General features: G+C 36.0%; 1 protein-coding gene across 1 annotated transcript in view; it reads right to left on the bottom strand.

Annotated features, from left to right (window-relative positions):
• Positions 1-2,571: 2,571 nt before the first annotated feature.
• Positions 2,572-21,619, bottom strand: part of SPAG16 (sperm associated antigen 16) — a gene marked incomplete at both ends in the record, with an annotated part of 827,025 nt that continues 807,977 nt past the window's right edge. The window contains one exon of the mRNA XM_080932901.1: positions 2,572-2,747. Coding sequence (XP_080789027.1) covers positions 2,572-2,747 — 176 coding nt within the window. The remainder of the gene's footprint in view (positions 2,748-21,619) is intronic.

Raw genomic sequence — 21,619 nt, 5'->3', positions numbered from 1 at the left:
ATTTTAAGATGTCTAAGTTTTATTCAATGTTTTATTTCCAAAGTATACTAAATGCAGGAAAAAACCACTTCTTTTCAGGCTAGCATACAACTATGATAATTAAATATGATGAAGATGATGTTAGGAAACTTCATCAACTCTTAGAATATATTTGTATCTTAAGTTAATATGCAAATTAGAGTGATAGTAAAATGGAAGGTAATGTATTCACATTCTCAGACAAGGTTGATATTAGCATTCCTCCAATATTCTCTGATATTAGAATTCCTTTTGGGTGAATTCCTTCGGGGTAACGATAAGGGAGACAGATTTCTCTTAAAATATGTCAAAAATAATGAGTCATGACAGAACAAGAAAATGCAAACCTACAATTCTACTCGAGAAGCTGGAAGCTCCCTTTGACAAAGCATTTTTATTCTTCCAAATTACTACAGAGGCCACAAACATAGTAGAAGCTTCTGGAAAGGCATATGTATGTTGGACTAATTAAAGCATACATCTATGCACTTCTCTCATATATAGAAAGTTTATCTTGCAAGACAAGGGAGCTACCGTGCCTCCTCAAAATGTCCAGCAGTGGCTATCAATACATGCAAGAAAAGCCACGTGAAACACACACAGGATTCTGCTTTAAAATGACCCAGGCAGAAAAGGATCATTTTGTAAGCCACAGGTAGGCATTAATGTGCAAGGTTATAGTAAATATAAACTTAAAGATAAAAATAGGGGTGGGGTTTTTGCTTCACATTAACATTAAATATGCTTTTATTATGAGGACTATGTACCTTTTTAATGAAACAAAGTTCTTAGGCTATTTTTAAAAGAGCCTTCATTGTAATAAACATCCTGTAGTACCATTTAAAATACTATTTAAAAATAGGGAGGTTATGGAAATACAACAATACCATTATCTGAAGATTTTAAATAAGAATGCAAACACTGTTAAACTGAGTATCACTTCCCAGCTAAACTTTACCCCCTCCCTGTATTGCTACATATGATTTAAAATGACTGCATCTATTTCTCCGAGAAAGCAAACACAACTCATGTCATAAGATTCACTTACCTAGTCACTCTGAGGTTAGTGGTGATTCTGGGGGGTCACAGACCAATCTGAACTTAAAGGTCAGGTATCCCTTAGGTAAGCCGGTCCTCTTTAGTCACCCAAAGAATGCATTTTCAGGCATGAATTAAAGGCAATCCATCCTCTCTATTTCCCATTTCAAAACACAGCCAAGAAGCAGTCTCCCACCCTTCCAGAGAGAAACACAGCAGACACACATAAGAAATATGCTTTGGACCTGTCTTCAGAATTCAAAGCAAGAAGCAATGCTGGTCCTGTGGAAATCCGGACCCCGGTAGCAGAATCATGTTGAACTTATTTTTAGCATTTTCTTAGATCCTTCTATGAAATTTCCTGGCTGATTACGCCTCTTCCACACATGAGTTCACTTACACAGTGTTTGCTACGGCAGTAGAGGTGACTTGGCTAGGCTCTGAGGATCACAAACAGAAACAGCATACTGAAGCTTAAAGCCCACTCCACCAGCAGAAGCATCAGCATCGTCCACAGTGTGTTGATTGACTCCCTCCTCACACACCGGAAGATTCTAACTGTGGATGTGAAGCAAAGGCGCAACTTTAACTGGGGTTTGGCATCGCTGGGAGCAGTTTGCAGACTGCTGATTCGGAGCTCATCCTGCCGGCAGCCGGGAATTCCTCAGCACCACGGACAGCGCCAACAACTGGCTTCTGAGCCCAGCTTGGGCGAAACCTCCAGCTGCTTCGGTGGACGGGGCTGTAGTGTTGTCTAAGGCAATCACTTGATACAGCTGATGCGAGCAAGCATGGGGTGTGTGTATGTTGGGGGGGGGGGATTTCTGCATGCAAGATACTTACTTGCATTTAAATCACAATTAAAAATTAGAAATATGTAATTTTACCTAATGCATTCTTGCATGGGCTGCAGAGATGAAAGTTCCGGGGACTTGCCTTTAGATTTAAGCCATCTGCAATCGCTTGGTTATTACTAATAGATAAAGCACACTCATTGTCAAAGAACCTATGAAAATGTATGCTTTCTGACTCTGTTTGACCCTCTGGTTATAGAAAGATTTTCTCTGTGCTATACATAATTCAACTTTGGGTCTTCTGCAGCCCCGGTTTAAAAAAAAAGAAAGTAGCCGCGTTTTCCTGCAGTTTGTTCTCTAACGTTAAAAATCAATGTCTTGTAATTCATCTAGTCTGTCATTAGGCGTCATTGTAAAGCTGTTTCTTCCAACCTCCTAGCAAGAATGCCCTGCCTCTAAATTCATAACCAAATGAGAGAGTGAAAGATTCCGGATTGAAAAAAAAAAAAAAAAACACACAGACAGATAAATGAACAAAAAGTTATAATTTTTATTTGTAACAGAATGGGCTATATAGTATTCACCCAAAGCTTGCATTAAGACAAATATCTTATTTATTGGTCATTTTAACCAGTTACTTGCTGGCTTGTGAGCAGACTATATGAAGCGTTTTTTAAGCCTTAGAGAGAATGCCCTTTGCATCGGGGCATGATATTACTGATTAGAGCCACAACCGAATGGTGCCGTCAGAACCTCCAGAATACAGATTCTCCCCGTGGTGGGAGAATACCACAGACTGCACTTCACTCTCGTGGCCCACCAGTTTGTGAATTTGCCCAGATTTAAGATCCAGCAAATGGATGATCCCGTTGGCACTCGCCTGAGCTAAAACTCGACCTGGAAAAGAGGGAAATAGAGATTTATTATGATACAACATTTTATCTTGTTTTGGTTGTGATTCAAGAGACTCATTTTTATATTAGGCTCTCATTAAATATGAACTAACTTCTATCTGTACAAATAATTGGAGCCATAAGATCCATTTAGGATAAGAGTCTGTAGTTCTGCTTGCTTAGTATACAGAGGTCACTACATGCCCCAACATTCTTCTTATATTTGTTATTAACAGATCATTTTGAGATAAGACTGAGAGCAACTAAAGAAGACAACTTTATTTTGTTAATGAATATATTAAAACAACTTAAAGCAATAGTTCTTTAAAACAGGTAAATACATTTAAATTTTTCTAGGATACATTTAAATATATAACAATTGAGATATTTATGATTTCAATACATTTTCTTTGAAGTTGAAATGAAAAATGTATTTCTATCTCAAAATTATATGACCTTTAACAACTTAAATTTCTGGAATCTTCCAAATTAAAAAATATATGGTAATCCAAGTTTAGCATGGGGAATTTTCATAATTTTAAAAATATTTTTATTGAATACCAAAGAATTAAAATACAACAATTCTGATGAATAATTTTATTGATAAATTCCAGTAGGAGACTATCCTGGCATTTGGAGGCAAGTAGGATGAATAGAATATGTTCACCTAAGCATAGAACATAAGTATTACATTCAATATTTGGTTATTTAATTATGCTTATTGGTGTATTACCATCCCAACAACAGTGTTTAAAACTTATTAAGCCATTTTAGCATGTGATATGGAGAGGAAGGAGGCTTGTGAAGGATAAATAAGATGTTTACCATATAGGGAAGGAGCTCATATTCCAGCACAACCTTTCCAAAACTAGTAACTGGTAACCATCTTATCTTCACTGTGTCCAGATAGCATTGTATCAGCCATGCCTTCTGAACAGAGTTTGGGTAGGTGAAACTAAAATCTTGAAAAAGAATTTTTCTGTTGCACAGTAAGAACTCACCATGAAAACCATGGTGAAGTATTTTATCACACATACTGTCCCTGAATAGGCACACTGCCTATGAAAGAGGGGTGTTTTACAAGTAAAGGTAATTGTGATAGATATGGTCTATTTGCAAACCTTTATAAGACTCAGCTTCCTTGTCTAGAACGAAGCCTGACACAGCAAACATCCTAAGGATGGATTAGAGTGTCCAAAGCAGCAGATGTGAATATCTATTATAAACCCTCTTCTACTAAGTCTTTGCTGACAGTGGGGTTACACAATGACTTCACTTCTAGACTCGCTCAATAGGCAACTGCTGTTTTTGACTTTCACGAAGCTCAAAGAAAAGTATTGTTTCCTTGCAGTTTTTTTTCATTTTGTTTTTTATTTTTGTTTATTTTAATTGAACAACTTTATTTTAAAAACCAAAGATAAATGTAGAGATTTTAAAAGCATTTTTGCATAAAAGTATATGAATACATTTTTGTCAGTACTTGATTTTTTTTTAAAGGTTTGATAGTATGCATTAAAATCTTACTAGTTACAATGAGCAGAAAGTACATGTAAAACAAAATGTAAACTGGAAATAATGAATGTTTTCTTGGTGTGTAAAGATAAAACCACTATTTTTCATTTATTTTGGCCTTTGTTTTTCTTGAAATTCATATAGCCTGAGTTGTTTCTGGGGTGCTCAGAGCTTTCTGGGGATAGTATCCAATTATCAGTGACTGTATATTATGTCTGTTTTTTTTTTTTTTTTTTTTTTTTTTTTTTTGTGACTGGGTTACCTCACTCAGAATGATATTCTCTAGAGGCATCCATTTTCTTAAGAATTTCATAAAGTCATTGTTTCTGATAGCTGAGTAGTACTCCATTGTGTAGATATACCACAATTTTTGTATCCATTCATCTACTGAAGGAATCTGGGTTCTTTCCAGCTTTTGGCTATTATATAGGGCTGCTATGAACATTGTGGTGTATGTGTCTTTGTTGTATGTTGGAGCTTCTCTGGGGTATATGCCCAGAAGTGGAATAAGTGAGTCTTCAGGTAGTACTATGTCCAATTTTCTGAGGAACCACCAGACTGATTTTCAGAGTGGTTGTACCACCTTACAACCCCACCAAAAATGGAGGTGGGTTCCTCTTTCTCTGCATCCTGGCCAACATATGCAGTCATCTAAATATTTGATCTTAGCCATTCTGACGGTGTGAGGTGGAATCTCAGGGTTGTTTGGATCTTTGCATTTCCCTGATGACTAAGGATGTCGAGCATTTCCTTAGGTGCTTCTCAGCCATTCGATATTCCTCAATTGACAACTTTTGTTTAGCTCTGTACCCCATTTTTAATAGGATTGTTTGATTCTCTGGTGTCTAGCTTCTTGTGTTCTTTGTATGCCTTGGATATTAGTACTCTATCAGATGTGGGGTTGGAAAAGATCTTTTCCTAATCTGTTGGATGTCATTTTGTTTTCTTGACAGTGTCCTTAGCCTTACAGAATCTTTGCATTCTCATTAAGTTCCATTTGTCAATCTTTGACCTTAGAGCATGAGCCATTGGTGTTCTGTTCAGGAAATTTTCTCCTGTGCCTATGTATTCTAAGGTTTTCCCTACTTTCTCTTCTAATAGTTTCAATGTACCTGGTTTAATATGGAGATCTTTCATCTACTTGCAGTTGAGCTTTGTACAAGGAGATAAGAAAGGGTCTATTTTCATTCTTCTGTATGCTGAGTGCCAGTTGGACCAACACCATTTGTTGAAGAGGCTGTTCTTTTTCCATTGAATGTTTTCAGCTCCTTTGTCAAAAATCAAGTGACCATATACGTGAAGGCTCATTTCTGGATCATCTATTCTATTCCATTGATCCACGTGCCTATCTCTGTACCAGTACCATCCAGTTTTTAACATAATTGCCTTGTAACATAGCTTGAGGTCAGGGATGGTGATTCCTGCAAATGTTTTCTTGTTGTTGAGGATGGATTTCGATATTCTAGGTCTTTTATTATTCCAGGTGAAATTGCACATTGCTCTTTTCAACTCTATGAAGAATTGGGTTGGAATTTTGATGGGGATTGCATTGAATCTGTAGATTGCTTTTGGTAAGATGGCCATTTTTACAAGTTGATCCTTCCAATCCATGAGCATGGGAGATCTTTCCATTTTCTGAGATCTTCCTCGATTTCCTTCTTTAGAGGTTTGGAGTCCTTGTCATACAGGGCCTTCACTTGCTTAGTTAGAGTCACACCAAGGTATTTCATAGTTTTTGTGACTATTGTGAAGGGTATTTTTTCCCTAATTTCTTTCTCCATATGTTTGTTCTTTGAGTAGAGGAAGGCTACTGATTTGTTTGAGTTAATTTTATATCCAGCCACTTTGCTGAGCTTGTTTATCAGCTGTAGAAGTTCTCTGGTGGAATTTTTGGGGTCACTTACATACACTATCATGTCATCTGCAAACAGTGATGTTTTTACTTCTTCCTTTCCAATTTTATCCCTTTGATTTCCTTTTGCTGTCTAATTGTTCCATCCAGGATTCCCAGTACTATGTTGAATAGGTAGGGGGAGATTGGGCAGCCTTGTCAAGTACTTGATTTTAGTGGGATTGCTTCAAGTTTACCACTGTTAAGTTTAATGTTGGCTGTTGGTTTGCTGTATATTGCTTTTATTATGTTTAGGTGTGGACCTTGGATTCCTGTTCTTTCCAAGACTTTTAACATGAAGGGGTGCTGAATTTTGTCAAGTGCTTTCCCAGTATCTAGTAAGATGACCTGTGGTTTTATTTATTTATTTATTTTTTAGTTTGTTTATATGGTGGATTACCTTGATGGATTTCCATATATCAAACCATCCCTGCATCCCAGGGATGAAGTCTACTTGGTCATGGTGAATGATCGTTTTGATGTGTTCTTGGATTTGGTTTGCCAGGATTTTGTTGAGTATTTTTGCATCAATGTTCATAAGTGAGATTGGTCTGAAGTTCTCTTTCTTTGTAGGGTCTTTGTGTGGTTTAGGAACAAGGGTTATTGTGGACTTCAAAATGAGTTAGGTAGTGTTCCATCTGACTCTATTTTGTGGAATAGTTTGGATAGTATTGGTTTTAGGTTGTCAAGAAATGTCTGATAAAATTCTGCACTGAACCCATCTGGACCTGGGCCTTTTTTGGTTGAGGGGCTTTTGATGACTTTTTGTATTTCTTTAGGTGTTATGGGATTATTTAGCTGGTTTACCTGGTTCTTGTTTAACTTTGGTATCTTGTATCTGTCTAGGAATTCATCCATTTCCTTCAGATTTTCCATCTTTGTTTAGTATAGGCTTTTGTAGTAGGATCTGATGATTTCTTGAATTTCCTCAGTTTCAGTGTTTATTTCTCCACTTTCCTTTCTGATTTTGTTAATTTGGATACTCTCTCTTTGCTCCCTAGTTAGTCCGGCTAAGGGTTTATCAATCTTGTTAATTTTCTCACAGAACCAGCTTTTGGTTTTGTTGATTCTTTCAATGGTTCTTTTTGTTTCTATTTGGTCAATTTCTTCTCTGAGTTTGATGATTTCTTACTGTCTACTCCTCTTGGGTGTATCTGCTTCCTTTTGTTCTACAGCTTTCAACTTTGCTGTCAAGTTGCTAGTGTATGCTCTCTCTAGTTTCTTTTTGGAAGCACTCAGAGCTATCCTCTCATTGCTGCTTTCATAGCATTCCATAGGTTTGGGGATGTCGTGTTTTCATTTTCATTAAATTCTAGAAAATACTTTATTTCTTCTTTAACCATGCTATCGTTTATTAGAGCATTGTTTAGTTTCCATGTGTATATGGGCTTTTTGTTGTCTTTGTTGTTATTAAAGACTAGCCTTAGACCATGGTGATCTGGAAGGATGCATGGGAGTATTTCAATTTTCTTCTGTCAATTGAGGCTTGTTCTGTGTCCAATTATGTGGTCAATTTTGGAGAAGGTGCTGTGAGGTACTGAGAAGAAGGTGTATTCTTTTTTTTTTTTTTTTTAGGATGATATGTTCTGTAGATGTCTATTAATTCCAATTGGTTCATAACTTCTGCTCGTTTCACTGTGTCCTTGTTCAGTTTGTTTCCATGATCTGTCCATTGATGAAAACACACACACACACATGTACATTCACAGATGTACATACACATTTACAGGTATTAGGGTTTCTCTCAGAAATTAAGACTCAGATTAGCCATGATACTTATTTTGGGATTCTCTCCGAGAGCAACAAAATCCCTAAGTTTATAAGCTTTTATATTTACTGTCCATGTCAACATCAATTATTTCATCCAGTGTCAGCTTTACCACTTTGTAAACCTCTGAAACTAAAACAACCATGTTCTTAACAGAAATCACCATTGCATATATGTTAGTCTTTGGTTTCTAAGTTGGTGCTTTTCACTATTTGTATTTTGATAATGGAGAATGTCAAGCACCTTGATATGCTTTTAAATATTCTGTGGTTGATTTAAACCCACATTGCATAGTCAAGTATAGTCTTACCACTATACACTTTGTTTTAATGTACCCTGTGGAATATTTTCCTTAGCTATCTTCATGGTCCCTGGCTATATCTTCCTGACAAAAACCAAATTACCTACTAAAGCCCAGTTAGAATTATTTTCTTCAATCAATTGGTACAGCAAGTCCTTAAAGTCCCTTTTCCTGGGAAAATGTGCCTCATTTTATTTGTACCTTTATATGGTAACAAGATCCCAAAAGATACAATCAGCAATGTATGTGTTCTACATTCTTGGCCATGCCAAATACCTGTGTACTTATCGAGGAGAGCATTGTAATCAATACTGCCAGAGGGTAATAATTATAGGTGTCACAACTACCACTTCTAGGACTTATTGTTTCCAAGCATTGTCCTAAGTCACTTTAGTAGCACAACAACCCTATGGGGTAGAAATATACATGTGCTATGCATTTGAAATTCAACTAACAGAACTGGAATGAATTATGTTTGTAAAATGCTCACCTGATGTAAAAGATTGCCCATGAATAAATAATCTCATGTACTTCATAAATAGCTTTATGTTGATAACATATAACTGCACTTCAAATATATGATATTTACTAAAATAGGCTTTGATTTGTATTTCACGTATGTGCAATATATTAAAATTATTATTTTAGCCTTTTGGAAAATATGACTAGAATTATATTTACAAGTAGATTTCTGTTGGAGAGTGCTGAGATACACTTTGCTTTGTGGAAAGAGAAAATGGGGTTTAGAAAGATTAAAGCAACTTCACCAAGGCCACACAGAACATGACTCGTGGAATCCAGATTTGGGATTCCTATGACTCCAAGGCTCTTGTTCTTATCCTCTGTGGCATGCCTTAATACCTCTGGATGAATTTTCATTGATTGACTCAATGTCATCTCCCCACTATGATTAAGCTTCCTTTACTAAATTTCAACATGACTCAGAGTCAACACCCTTGTGTGTATAGCTCTAGATTCAAGCTGGGCCTGTGAGTTTTCCTATGAAAAATATTGACTGGACTATTAGAGACATTTAAAGATACTCATTTTGCATTACCTTAATGGCATGTATGAGCTCCAAGGATCTGATTGTACACTAGCATGCTAGCAGTAAGCAAAGGACTTAGGAGAGTTGCCTTGATTCTTTTGACAGCTTGAAGAGCATCCAACACTACAAGGATCAATATAGTCTTTTGGTGATCAGAAAAGCCATTTCCACAACTTTGGGTAACTATTCAATATTCACATGCTGTATAGGAATTATCATTTTGCGTTTGCTCAGCAAAGAACAGAATTTATTCAATTCTCATGTGTCTATCTTCAGCAAGCACCCCCTCAAGTTTTCCCAAATAGCATGTGATATAAACAGCTATTTTAATACATGGTGTGATATGTTACCTACTTCTTTATGCCGATTGTTTCCAGGAAGAGCAACTATCTTTTTGTTTTGCTTTGTTTAGTTGAATCATTTCAACCTGGTTTATTTTCATATAAAATATCTCTCCAATTCCAAGGTAAAATTAATCTGCTAGATTGAGAAAGTTAACTAGACTTGAGTTGTCAATTTGACAATTCATGTTTCATAGACTTAAAGCAAAAGCAACTGACATGAAGAAAATGTTCTAATCAAGCCATGTTTTAAGAATGCATTTGTTTTCTAATGTTTCCCGTGGAAGTGGACCAATGTCATTTTGTAATGGAAAACAAAGAGAAGGAGGTGGTATTATGAGATTCTCTAAATGATGGTGACAGCGATCTTTTGTTTTTTAATTGTTGTTGTTGTTGTAAGAATAACTCACAGTAGTGGGAACCAGTTAGGGGCTGAGCTACATCGAAGAACTCTTTAAATGATCAATACTATTTCCTCTTGTGAGTTACCAGTTATCAGGTACTGTTAGGGCAACTGTAATATGGATCCTTTATAATGAGGCTTAATAAATCATCTATTGAAACATCAAATGTATTTGCTCAGAAAATTAATTTTTGAAAATATGTTTCTTACGACTTGGCATCTACAGGTTTATACACATGATTAGCAGAGAAGTTGACACAACTGTTCAAAGTTTGAACATGTTATAGGAATATGTTTTAGAAATACAGTTTTATAGTTGGCTAAATATATGTACTTTTCTATTGTTTCTTTACTAAAGTGCATCCTAATTCAGATGCCGGTAGTTGCAGGACAAAATTCTGCTATAAGAAACAGAAGCCGAGTCAAAACTTTTAAGCTTGTCATGCATAATAAAAATGTGAATGAAATCTATCCTTCCATTTCTCATTAGAATAAGTACAGTAATTTCTCATGATTATTCATGCTTTGGTTGAACTTTGAATAACATGTTCCTATAAAGGACACAAAACACTTATTTTCTATTTCATTGAAACTATTTTCATACACAGATCACAGGAAATTTATTTATTACAAGTACAAGAATAGAGACTAAAACAATTGTATGCCCAATATGAAATAACATATCAGAAAGAGGATGACAGGCTTTGATCAATAAGGAAATGATTTTTATACACATCAGAACCAATTTGAAGCAATTCTCTCGATCAATACAGATAGGCAGAAATGCTTCTCAGCATTTATTACCTGTGGAGAGTGTTATTGATTAATTATATTGATTTTTTGAATGCATGTGGAGAGGCATCTGTTGTTTCTTTAAAAGATGCCTCAAAATGAGAAGTATCAAGAAACAACTTAAGTCTTGGAGATTTGCATTAATGGCTCAACCTAAGTAGTTACTCAGAATTTCAAAAACACTGTTAAAGAAGATATGGAATGCAATTTAGATTATTTCTCAGCCTATTGCTGATTGATGTAATACTTCTTTAAAATATTAAGAATTAACTAGTCTAAGTGATAGTAATAACTTATAAACTTTTCCAGAACTTTAGAACTATGCATATTCTTGCTAAAGAGATCTAACTTTTGTTTTTTGTAGAGAATACTACTTGAATGGAGACCATGTGGCAGTGTAATATAAAAATGTGTGAAAATGTGAACAATGGATTTAAATTTTCTCTTGCTACCTTATGTCATAAAAAATGATAGTCATGAGGGTAGGTTAAATCTCACTGTCCCACTGTGTTGCTTGAGAGTAAAAGATGTTTATGTTGTATTTATATTAGAGCACATAATGTATTTAAATTATAGAACCAGATGGAGTGTTGAAGACAAAACACACTTGTTATATCACTTAACTTTGCTATGAAAAGCTACTTATTAATTAGGCAAATGTTAGTCTCTTATGTAGGTTTTAGAGGTTTTTCACAAGAAGTGATTACATAGATAAACTAATTTTTGTCTTTCATGCAAAATCTATGTATATCTTAGAGAGAGAGAGAGAGATCATTGACACTTCTAAAATTTATAAAAGGTAATAGGTGAGTTGATAAAAATTGCAATCTTTTCTACAGAGTACTGTTTTCAAAATATGTTCCTCCTGTGTGGAGGATGCGAATGAAGAAATTTGTGAACAGGTGCTTTCTTCCATGCGCTGTTTTTGAACATTAGTGAACTCCCTTGTGAGATGCACCTAAAGTCCTAAAAATGTTTAACTAATTATTGAATCCATTTAGACTATCAACAGCCACCTGCTCTCTTTAAGAAATACTTGTAGACCCGTAGCCTAGCACGGTCTTCACCTATAGAGCTGATCAGTGTTGTAATAATATTTATTTAGGGACCACTTGCACCTGGAGTCTTGCAAATACTTGAGAAACTATTTGCTGATGTCAGAGGGATTGTGAGCTTTTGGTTCATTTCTGAGAGGCAGATAAGCTGGGACAGAGCACAGCTTTGAGATGATCATAGACTGTGATGGGTTCTCTCTCCATTGTTCTTGAATAGGGAAAGAATCCAAAGGCTTCTATTGATAGGAGCCTTTTAATTAAAAGTTTAATTAATTTTATTGTAGGAAGTAATAAAATCACTTTTAATAGTCTCAGTTTTTATTATTCAGACTCTAACAATTAATACATTTTAAGACTCTAAAAGTCAAAGTTCTAATATTTCAAGAAAGTTCAAACTGGTTTCAGAACAAACTTTATCATAGATGAATCCTCCAGTATGAATATGGAGGTTTGACTGTGGAAAAGGCACTGGCGAGATAGGGAATTGTTAGTAATCACATCCTTATTTTTAGATTTACCCTTTCCCCCTGAGGGCAAAATTAGAATAGGATGAAAGGGGCTACATGAACACAAATATCACTGTATTAATAACAGGAAAAAGAAAAAAGTATGTGATAAAATATAGCTAACCTAGATGGCAAGTGACAGATGAGAAACCAAATGTAACACTTCTACATAAATTAATATTTAGTTTACATAGAGTATAATTTGTTGTTTTAAAAGAAATTTTCAATTTAAGGCGAAAGATCAACCTTTTGAAAGGTCAGCCTTGAATTCCAAATTTTTCAGTTTCCTACCTATGAAAGAGCAATAGCCTTGTTATTTACTGGATATTTGCCTTCATAATGGCTTGAAGTTTAAAAAGTCACTAGTTTCAATTTGTTAATTACATTTTTCTGAAATAATATTTTTCTTTTTTTTGAAATAATATTTTTCTTTTGAAAGATTTCATTATTTTATGTATATGTGTTTTCTCTTCTTGAACACCAGAACAGGGACTCATATTCCAGTACAGGTGGTTGTAGAACTACTCTGGTTATTGGGACATGAACTCAATACATCTAAGAGAAGCTAGTGCTTTTAACTGCTGAGCCATCTCTCCAGCCCCCATTTTCTGACATTTTTAGAGTCTTTGGTGATGGTCAGTTCTTATTTTCAACTTTATATTTGTAGAATCACACAGGAAGAGAATATCACTGAGGATTTACTAGATCTGGATGGCCCCCTGTGGGGAAAGGGACTTCCTTGATCATGTTCTTTGATGTGGAAAGACCCTGCCTAAGTGTGGGTCATATTATTTCTTAGGTTTGGCTTCTGAATTACATGTGTGAGCTGAGAAGTAGACATGAATAGACATGGTTCTCTCTCTCTCTCTCTCTCTCTCTCTCTCTCTCTCTCTCTCTCTCTCTCTCTCTCTCTCTCTCTCTCTCTCTCTCTCTCTCTCTGCTTTTGAGTATGGAGGTGATGTTGTCTGCTTCAAGAAGAAGTTCAGGTTTTTGTCATTGGGCAGAACTTCCCTCCTCTGACAAATGGTGACCTGGAATCATGAGATAAGGGAAAACCTTTGTCCCAATTTGCTTTACATTGGGGCTTTTTATCAGAGCAGCAGACAGCAAAAGAGGACACTTTTGTACTATGTGATATCCCAAAACCATACCTGATCTAAGGTACTGAGCCATAGGGAGTACCACAGTGTCTGAAAGATTGTAGAACTTTTTGTCTTTACCATAGACTAAAGAAAACTGAAGGTGGCTATGACAGAAAGTTGAACGAATTTGCCTGCTACATGTTGTAAAAGAGAAATGTCTCTTTACTCCAAGTTCTTTGGAAAGTTTCCAACTCTTTAAAATTGTGACAGAACCTTCTGGTGTTGTAGGATGATGCTCTGGCACAATAGCTCATAAACACTTGAAAGAAACTTATGGCTACTTTGTTTCCATTTACTTTTCCAAAACCACTACACATCTTCATTCTCAGTTCCTTAATGTGCCATACTTCATGGGTCAAAGGGCTTCTGCTATAAACCAATAGACAGGTTTAAAATGAAAACACAGGTGAGCACTTGGAGTTAAGTAATGAAATAGACGGAATTTAGGTTTGTACATATGGTAGAAACCTCGACAGAGTTAACATGGCAGCTCATAGAGAAAGAAGTTTGACTTGTTTGAATGGAGAAAGTATTAGGATTATTTCAGATGCAAGTGAAAGACAATCAATCCATCCACACATAGAAAAGAAAGAAATGGTTTAAAAAGTGTTCATTGAGCTTCAGTCACTAGAATGTCACCGTGAGTTGAATGTCTTTGTCTCAGTTTTACTGTCTAGATTGAGCTACCTTTTACTCAGACTTTCTCATAACTTCTGAAATTCAAAGCCCATGAATGAGCACTTCTATTTCTAAGCAGTTTTATATTGGTAAAAATCCCGAATCTTTTACTTCCGTCATATGTTTTCCTTTAGTCTATTATGATGGCTGACAGGCAGATGAATGTCATTGAATGTCTACTACAGAATATGAGAATATACCACCACTGTCATGATGTGTGCCTAGTGGCACACATCAGGCTGTACATTTAAGAACCAACAAGGTAAGCTAATCAAATTAACTCTTGATAATTAATTTGCAAGGAGAAATGTCTTTGTTTGAGGCCACTAAAATAATGATTTGCCTTCATGGTCTTTCCTTTATTGACCCATCTCAGCCTCTCCTAAACGGGTGTAGTGTAAACACACTGCATCTAGTTCTGTCAAGAAATCAGTGTAAGAATCACAGAATGGTCCATGTGCAGGGTGTCTTTATGTACTAGGAGGGGGGCTCAAACAGCAGAGAAGCAAGAAGTAGCTTGAATATCATGTGACTATCTATCTAAGCTTCAATAAGAAACACATTCATTCCCCAGACTGTGGAATGTAGCCCTGTCTGCATTAGCTACAAATAAATGCTTACTAACATGAGTAGGCACTTATATATACCAGACGTCAAGAAAAAGGAGCCTAGCAAGTTGTATAGGCTTTCCTTTATTAAATTCAGTGAAAAAGTCATTATCTCTGAAATTAGAAGCATACAGCATAGTTATGGTTGTATAAAACTGTCTTAATAATCTTTGCATTTCTAGGTGAAAGCTTTCTTTAAGGGCTATCCTATCATGGCTGGCATAGTTTCCATTTCAGTGTACCTTCAGAAGATCTTAATGTGGTTTTCTAGAATGTAGAGCAAAAAATAAAAGTTGTGAATACTTCTAAACTAGGCCATTCAAAATATATACAACTATATTGTACTGATTCTATAAAGTTATTATCCTGAAAAAGAACTGTATTACTTTGCTAAAATTGATATGAGACCTTGAAATATACCATGTGGAATTTTTTTCAGATATTTAAAACAAAATATGAAAATGGGAGAGGGGGAAGTCAGGGAGCTATGAGGGACCAAATTTGTGTTTCCTGTATCTGAGTGATAAGCAGATGAGTTTATTACATTAATTTTTCCATATTTATACATGATTATATATTAAAACATTAAAATGGCTGGCCTAGTGGCACACATCAGTACTTGGGAGGGAGCAACAGATGAAGCTCTGTGAGTTCAAGGCCAGCCTAGTCTACATAGTATGCTGTAGCCTGGCCAGGGCCACATTGTGAGAATTTCTCTCATTCTTTTTCAAAATAGTAATTATGTAACAATATCAACATTGTTACTGTCATACTTATGCTGTCATTTCTTTATAAGTAGAACTTAAATGTTTCATTATTATTCGAGGTGTGCAGAGTGCTCTAGAATTAGGCATGTTGACAGTCCATTTGAGTAATTCTACAGACAAATGCTGGCATCTAAAATTATTAAATCTCCAAACTTGTTTAAAAGAAAGCAATCCCAGAGTCATTGTTAAAATTAAGAACTTCTGCTCTGCAAAAGATGCCATTAGGCTAGTGAAGAGTCAAGCCCTGGCCTGGGGGAGAATGTTTGTAAAAGGCATGTGTGATGAAAGACAGTCTTCTAGAAAGCAGAAAGAGCTATAAAATTGAGTAAGAAAAAGACCTGATTGAAATGGAATGGGTATGTCAGCAGGCACTTCACCAAACACGGCACACACACGTTAAATACATATATGAGATGCTGTCATGTGCCATAAACAAAATACAAAAATAGGACCTCTATGTGGAATTACTGCAAACTTATACCAAAACGTAGATCAGGGCAACACTAGAAGAGATAAAGATGTGGAACATGCACAGGATCCCAGTCAGGCCTGGAAAGAATGCAACATGGCATATTTACTCTGGTTGGCATTTTTGATAATTTCTTATGTACATAAGTAAGGCATATTTCTTATCATATGTACTGAATCACCATGCCTCTTGAAATTTAGCAGAATTAAGAATGTTTATCTGTATATTTGTACACACACACAAATTAAACCTGGAAACATCTATATATCCTCAATAAGTGACAAAGTAAACTCAGGTAGAGTAGAACAATAGAATATTATTATTCAGTCCTAAACTGTAATGAATTAAAGATATGGGGTAGGGGACTCAAATGTAAGTTACCAAATAAAGAAATCCAATCTGAGGAAGCGATGTGACAGGTTACTCCAACTATGTGACATGTTGGGAAAGAGAAAACATTGAAGATGAAAGGGGAAAGATGAGTAAGTAGGATATGGAGAAACTTTATAGCAGATGAAAAAACTCATCAACAAAACGACAACAGAAAACCCCCCCTCTATAAGACCCATAATGGAGACACAACACTGTTGAATCTAACTTGCAGGCTTTGGATGCTAATGATGTGCTAATGTGCTCATGATTTGTAACATTTGGTAAATGATGTTATTAATATTGAGGGTGGGACTCTGCATGTACACATGGGAGATGAGTGGCAAGTTTCTTTATTGTCTAAGTTTTGTTATGAACCTGAAATTGTTCTTCAGCTTTGAAGGGAAAAGAGGAAGTCTTCAAAATTAAAACTAAAAACTTGAAGTCAAAGTGAAGTTGACAATTCATTTCAATTACAATTTAAAAGTGCATATTGCATCCCCATCAAAATTCCAACTTAACTCTTCATAGAGTTTGAAAGAGCAATTTTCAAATCCATCTGGAATAGCAAAAAACCTAGGATAGCAAAATCTATTCTCAACAACAAGAAAACTTCTGCGGAATCACCTCAAGCTATATTACAAAGCAACTGGATTAAAAACCGCATTGTATTGGTACAGGGATAGGCAGGTAGATGAAACAGAAATAAAGACCCAGAAACACACCCTCACACCTGTGGTTCCTATATCTTTGACAAAGTGTTGGTTCAACTGGCAGTCAGCATGCAGAAGAATCCAAATTGATCCTTTCTTATGTCCTTGTACAAAGCTCAAGTGCAAGTGGATCAAAAACCTCCACATAAAATTAGGTACACTGAAACTATTAGAAGAGAAAGTGGGAAAGCGCTTAGAACACATAGGTACAGGGGAAATTTTCTTGAACAGAACACCAATGGCCTATGCTCTAAGATCAAGAACCAATAAATGGGATCTCATAAAATTGCAAAGTTTCTGTAAGGCTAAGGACACTGTCAAGAAAACAAATGACAGCCAACAAACTGGGAAAGGATTTTTACCAATCCCACATCTGATAGAGGTCTAATATCCAATATATACAAAGAACTCAAAAAGATAGACTCCAGAGAATCAAACAATTCTATTTTTTAAAAAAAATGTGGTACAGAGCTAAACAAAGAATCTTCAACTGAGGAATATTGAATGGCCAAGAAGCACCTAAAGAAATTCTCAATATCCCTAGTCATCAGGGAAATGCAAATCAGAACAACCCAGAGATTCCACCTCACACCAGTAAGAATGGCTAAGTTCAAAAACTCAGATGACAGCAGATGCTGGCAAGAATGCAGAGAAAGAAGAACACTCCTCCACTGTTGATGGGGTTGTAAGTTGGTACAGCCACTCTGGAAATCAGTCTGTCAGTTTCTCAGATAATTGGACATAGTAATATCTGAAGACCCAGTTATTTTACTTCTGGGCATATACCCCAAAGATGCTCCAACATATAATAAGGTCATATGCTCCATCATTTTCATAGCAGCCTTATTTATAATACCCAGAAGCTGGAAAGAACTCAGATGTCCTTTAACAGAGGAATTGATACAGAAATTGTGGTACATTTACACAATGAAATACCACTCAGCTATTAGAAACAATGACTTTACAAATTTCCTATGCAAATGGATGGAACTAGAGAATATCATCCTGAGTGGGGTAACTCGGTCACAAAAGAACACACATGATATGCAGTCACTGATAATTGGATACTAGCCCCAGAAAGCTCTGAATACTCAAGAAACAACTCATAGACCTTTGAAGCTCAAAAAGAAAGAAGGCCAAAATGTGGAAGCCTCAGTCCTTCTTAGAAAAAAAGAAATCTTATCTAATGGGGAAAATGCATATTGCATATAGATTTAAGATGCTCTTATTTTAAGTGCTGAATGCCTTTTTAAGTCTTTTACACTTGTATAAAATTCTAATCAGCATTAAAAGTATGATAATTTAAAAATTATGAATCACATCATAAAATATTGAAGCATGCAAATTGTCAGAAAATATAGGTTGAAAATGATGGTCATATTAAGAAATCAACCAAACACAATAACTCAAGCTTCTTAAAATCATGCTGTACAGCTTCATATGACAGACAGAAGCAGAGGGGTGTTCAGAGACAAGTAGGAAGGCAGTAAGGAAGAAGAGGAAGGAGGGAGAAAAAATCAATTGGAATGGAAGAAAGAAAAAAAGAGGGAGAACAGAGAAAGAGAAAATGATGGTGGCAGAAAGATTGCAATGAGGTTTATAAAATAGAAATTAAATTACTGCAAATATTTTTATAGAAAAAGCCCAGTATCTATGACAAGTAAAGAAGACTGAAAGCAGAGCAGGTAGATGAAATCCCAGGTTCTTCCTCTATGAATTGGCCAATAGTGTTTCTCAACTAAGTGGAATAATTGTTCCACTCCCTGTTTCACATCAATTGCATAGTCCTTCCTGGTAGTGAATTTCTCAGGTCTAGAGAGGGATCCCATCAAGAAAAATCAAAAACACATCAAACAACAGTAAACACAAAACAAGAACAACCAACAAAAGTAACAGCCACTGGGGAATTCAGCAGTTAAGAGTGATGCTCTGAAATTATGGGGACAGTTTGTATCCCAGCATACATGTGACACACTGCATTTCCCCAGATGCCTGAATTCCAGTTCCTATGTACAGGGACAATAAGATCACCAGTGATTTCTGGCCTCATGCTTAGCTAGGGAAAAAAGATGTGAGTTGAAGGTTAGGGTAGAGATCCTGCTTCAAAGGAGTATATAGAGAGTCATTGATCCAGAGTCTTTAATGCTTTCACCTGGTCTCTGTGCACATACAGGCATGTTTACCCACGCACAAACATACAATTACATACAATCAAATAAATAAATATTAAAACTTTGATAATTAGAATTCTCTTTGAAATTGCACCATACTGATCCTTTAACACATTTTTTTAGTCCCAGATGCCAGGAAAGCAAGAGACTCCCAGGACCCAGTGGGGATGAGATTAGCTGAAATCCTCAACAAAGAGGAGGGAGATCCTGTAGAGACCATATTCAGAGGTTAGACAGGTTAGGGGATGGGGGCCACCCACTCATTTCCAAGTTTTCAGCCCTCTTGTCTAAAAGAAATCCAGGGACAAAGTGTGGAGCAGAGACTGAAGAAAAGGTCATCCAGAGACTGCCTCATCTGGAGATCCATTCCATATACAGGCACCAAACCCAGAGACTATTGCGAATGCCAAGAAGTACTTGCTGACAGCTTTCTCCTGAGAGGCTTTGCCAGCGCTTGACAAATACAGAGGTGGATGCTAACAGCCAACCATTGGACTGAGTATGTGGATTCAAATGAAGGAGTTAAGAGAAAGGACTGAAGGAGCTGAAGAGGCTTGCAACCTAATAGGAACAAAAACAATATCAACCATCCATACCTCAAGAGCTCCCAGGGACTAAATCACCAACCAAAGAGTGCACAGTGGAGGGACACATGCCTCCAGCCTCATATGTAGCAGAGGATGAGTTGTCTGGCATCAAAGGACAAAAGGCCCTTGGTCCTGTAAAGACTCAATTCTCCAGTGTAGGGAAATGCCAGGTTGGTGAGGTAGGAGTAGGTGAATGGGTGTGTGAGCATCCTCATAGAAACATGAGAAAACTGGAGGGGAGACCAGGAAAGGGACTTATTTTGGTCCTGAGAGATGGCTCAGTAGTTAAGGGCACTGATTGCTCTTCTGGAGGTCCTGAGTTCGATTCCAAGCAACCACATGGTGGCTCACAACCATCTGGAATGAGATCTAATGCCCTATTCTACAGTATGTGTATATAAAATAAATAAATGAATTGTAATTTTTTTTAAAAGAATAAAACCTTAGGAACAAAATTTAAACTTGAAATATTTCCTTTTTAAAGAATTATCAGTATGTTAATTAACCCCATAACAACATTATGTTGTTTTTCTTTTCATGAGGATTGCACAGCAGGAGAGGTCTGAAACAGTCATAGTTTCTATTTTATGAGAAGCACTTCAAAAGATTCACATAGTTAAGCTTTAATGACATATAAAAAATACCTATACATTTTGCCTTAAATTGTTCTAATGGATATTCATACATCCCATTTATTAAGAATTCAGATACTTTACTAGGAATGTTTATAAAATATTTTGTCCTTAAATACCGTTTTCTTTCTATTACATATCTAGTTCAATAAGAATCTTATTTTAAAATGCATGTTCTTCCATCAACTGGTCCAGGAAAAAGAGTAATCTTTAAAATTTAATTTTATATGTCATCAAAGCAAACTTTTCCACTTAATGATAGACAAGATATGGCAAAGCAAACTCAAATCTGGCATATTTGAGGGCACAGCTATGCTAAGGGGGATTATAAGATTTAGCCCAGTTACATATTACCTATTCATTTACTACTTGGAAGTATGTTCATGTGCATGCAAGCACAGGTGTATGCTCTGGCATGTGTGTAAATATGTGTGCATGCATGTGGAGGCTAAAATAACATTGACTGGTATTTTGAGGTGCTTTCTACATTTAATTTTTTGACACTGGTTCTCTTCTCTCGTTGACTTGAATTGGCTGAGGCTGGATGACCATATAGCCCCAGGAATCCACCTGCCTCCCCAATCCTGAGATTATAAACTTGGCGCCACATACAGCTTTTAAAAAGTAGATTCTGGGATTCGCACTCAGGGTTTTGTGCCTTCGAGGACAGTACTTTTCCTACTGAACCATGTTTTCCACCCAAGACTGTTTCTAACAAGATATTTACATTTAAATGTATTATAACTCCTATTGAGGAAATGCATGACATTATTTAAGACATCGTTAAATCTTTCAGGCATATAAGAAAAATGAATTTTACTCCTAAAACTTCTCCCTCTGTATAGGTCCATTCCCAGAGGTATCAAATTTGAATTCATTTAGATGCCTCTTCTGATGTCACTGTGTTGAGCCTTTGGTATTTAATCTATCACCTTTATCACATTCTTCAATGTGCTATTTATATTCTAATTGATAAGTAAAACCAATATTCTAACCAATAACACAGGATATCTATGTTTTATGACTGTGCTGTCTAATTATTTCACAGACTCCAAGAAATATGTATTTGAAAGAAAACAGATATAGCACAAAGTATTTTTTGTCTTAACCTTCACACTGTCTG

The sequence above is a fragment of the Micromys minutus genome (assembly GCF_963924665.1).
Source record: "Micromys minutus genome assembly, chromosome: 19".
NCBI lineage: Eukaryota > Metazoa > Chordata > Mammalia > Rodentia > Muridae > Micromys > Micromys minutus.
This window is presented reverse-complemented; position numbering and strand designations above follow the sequence as displayed.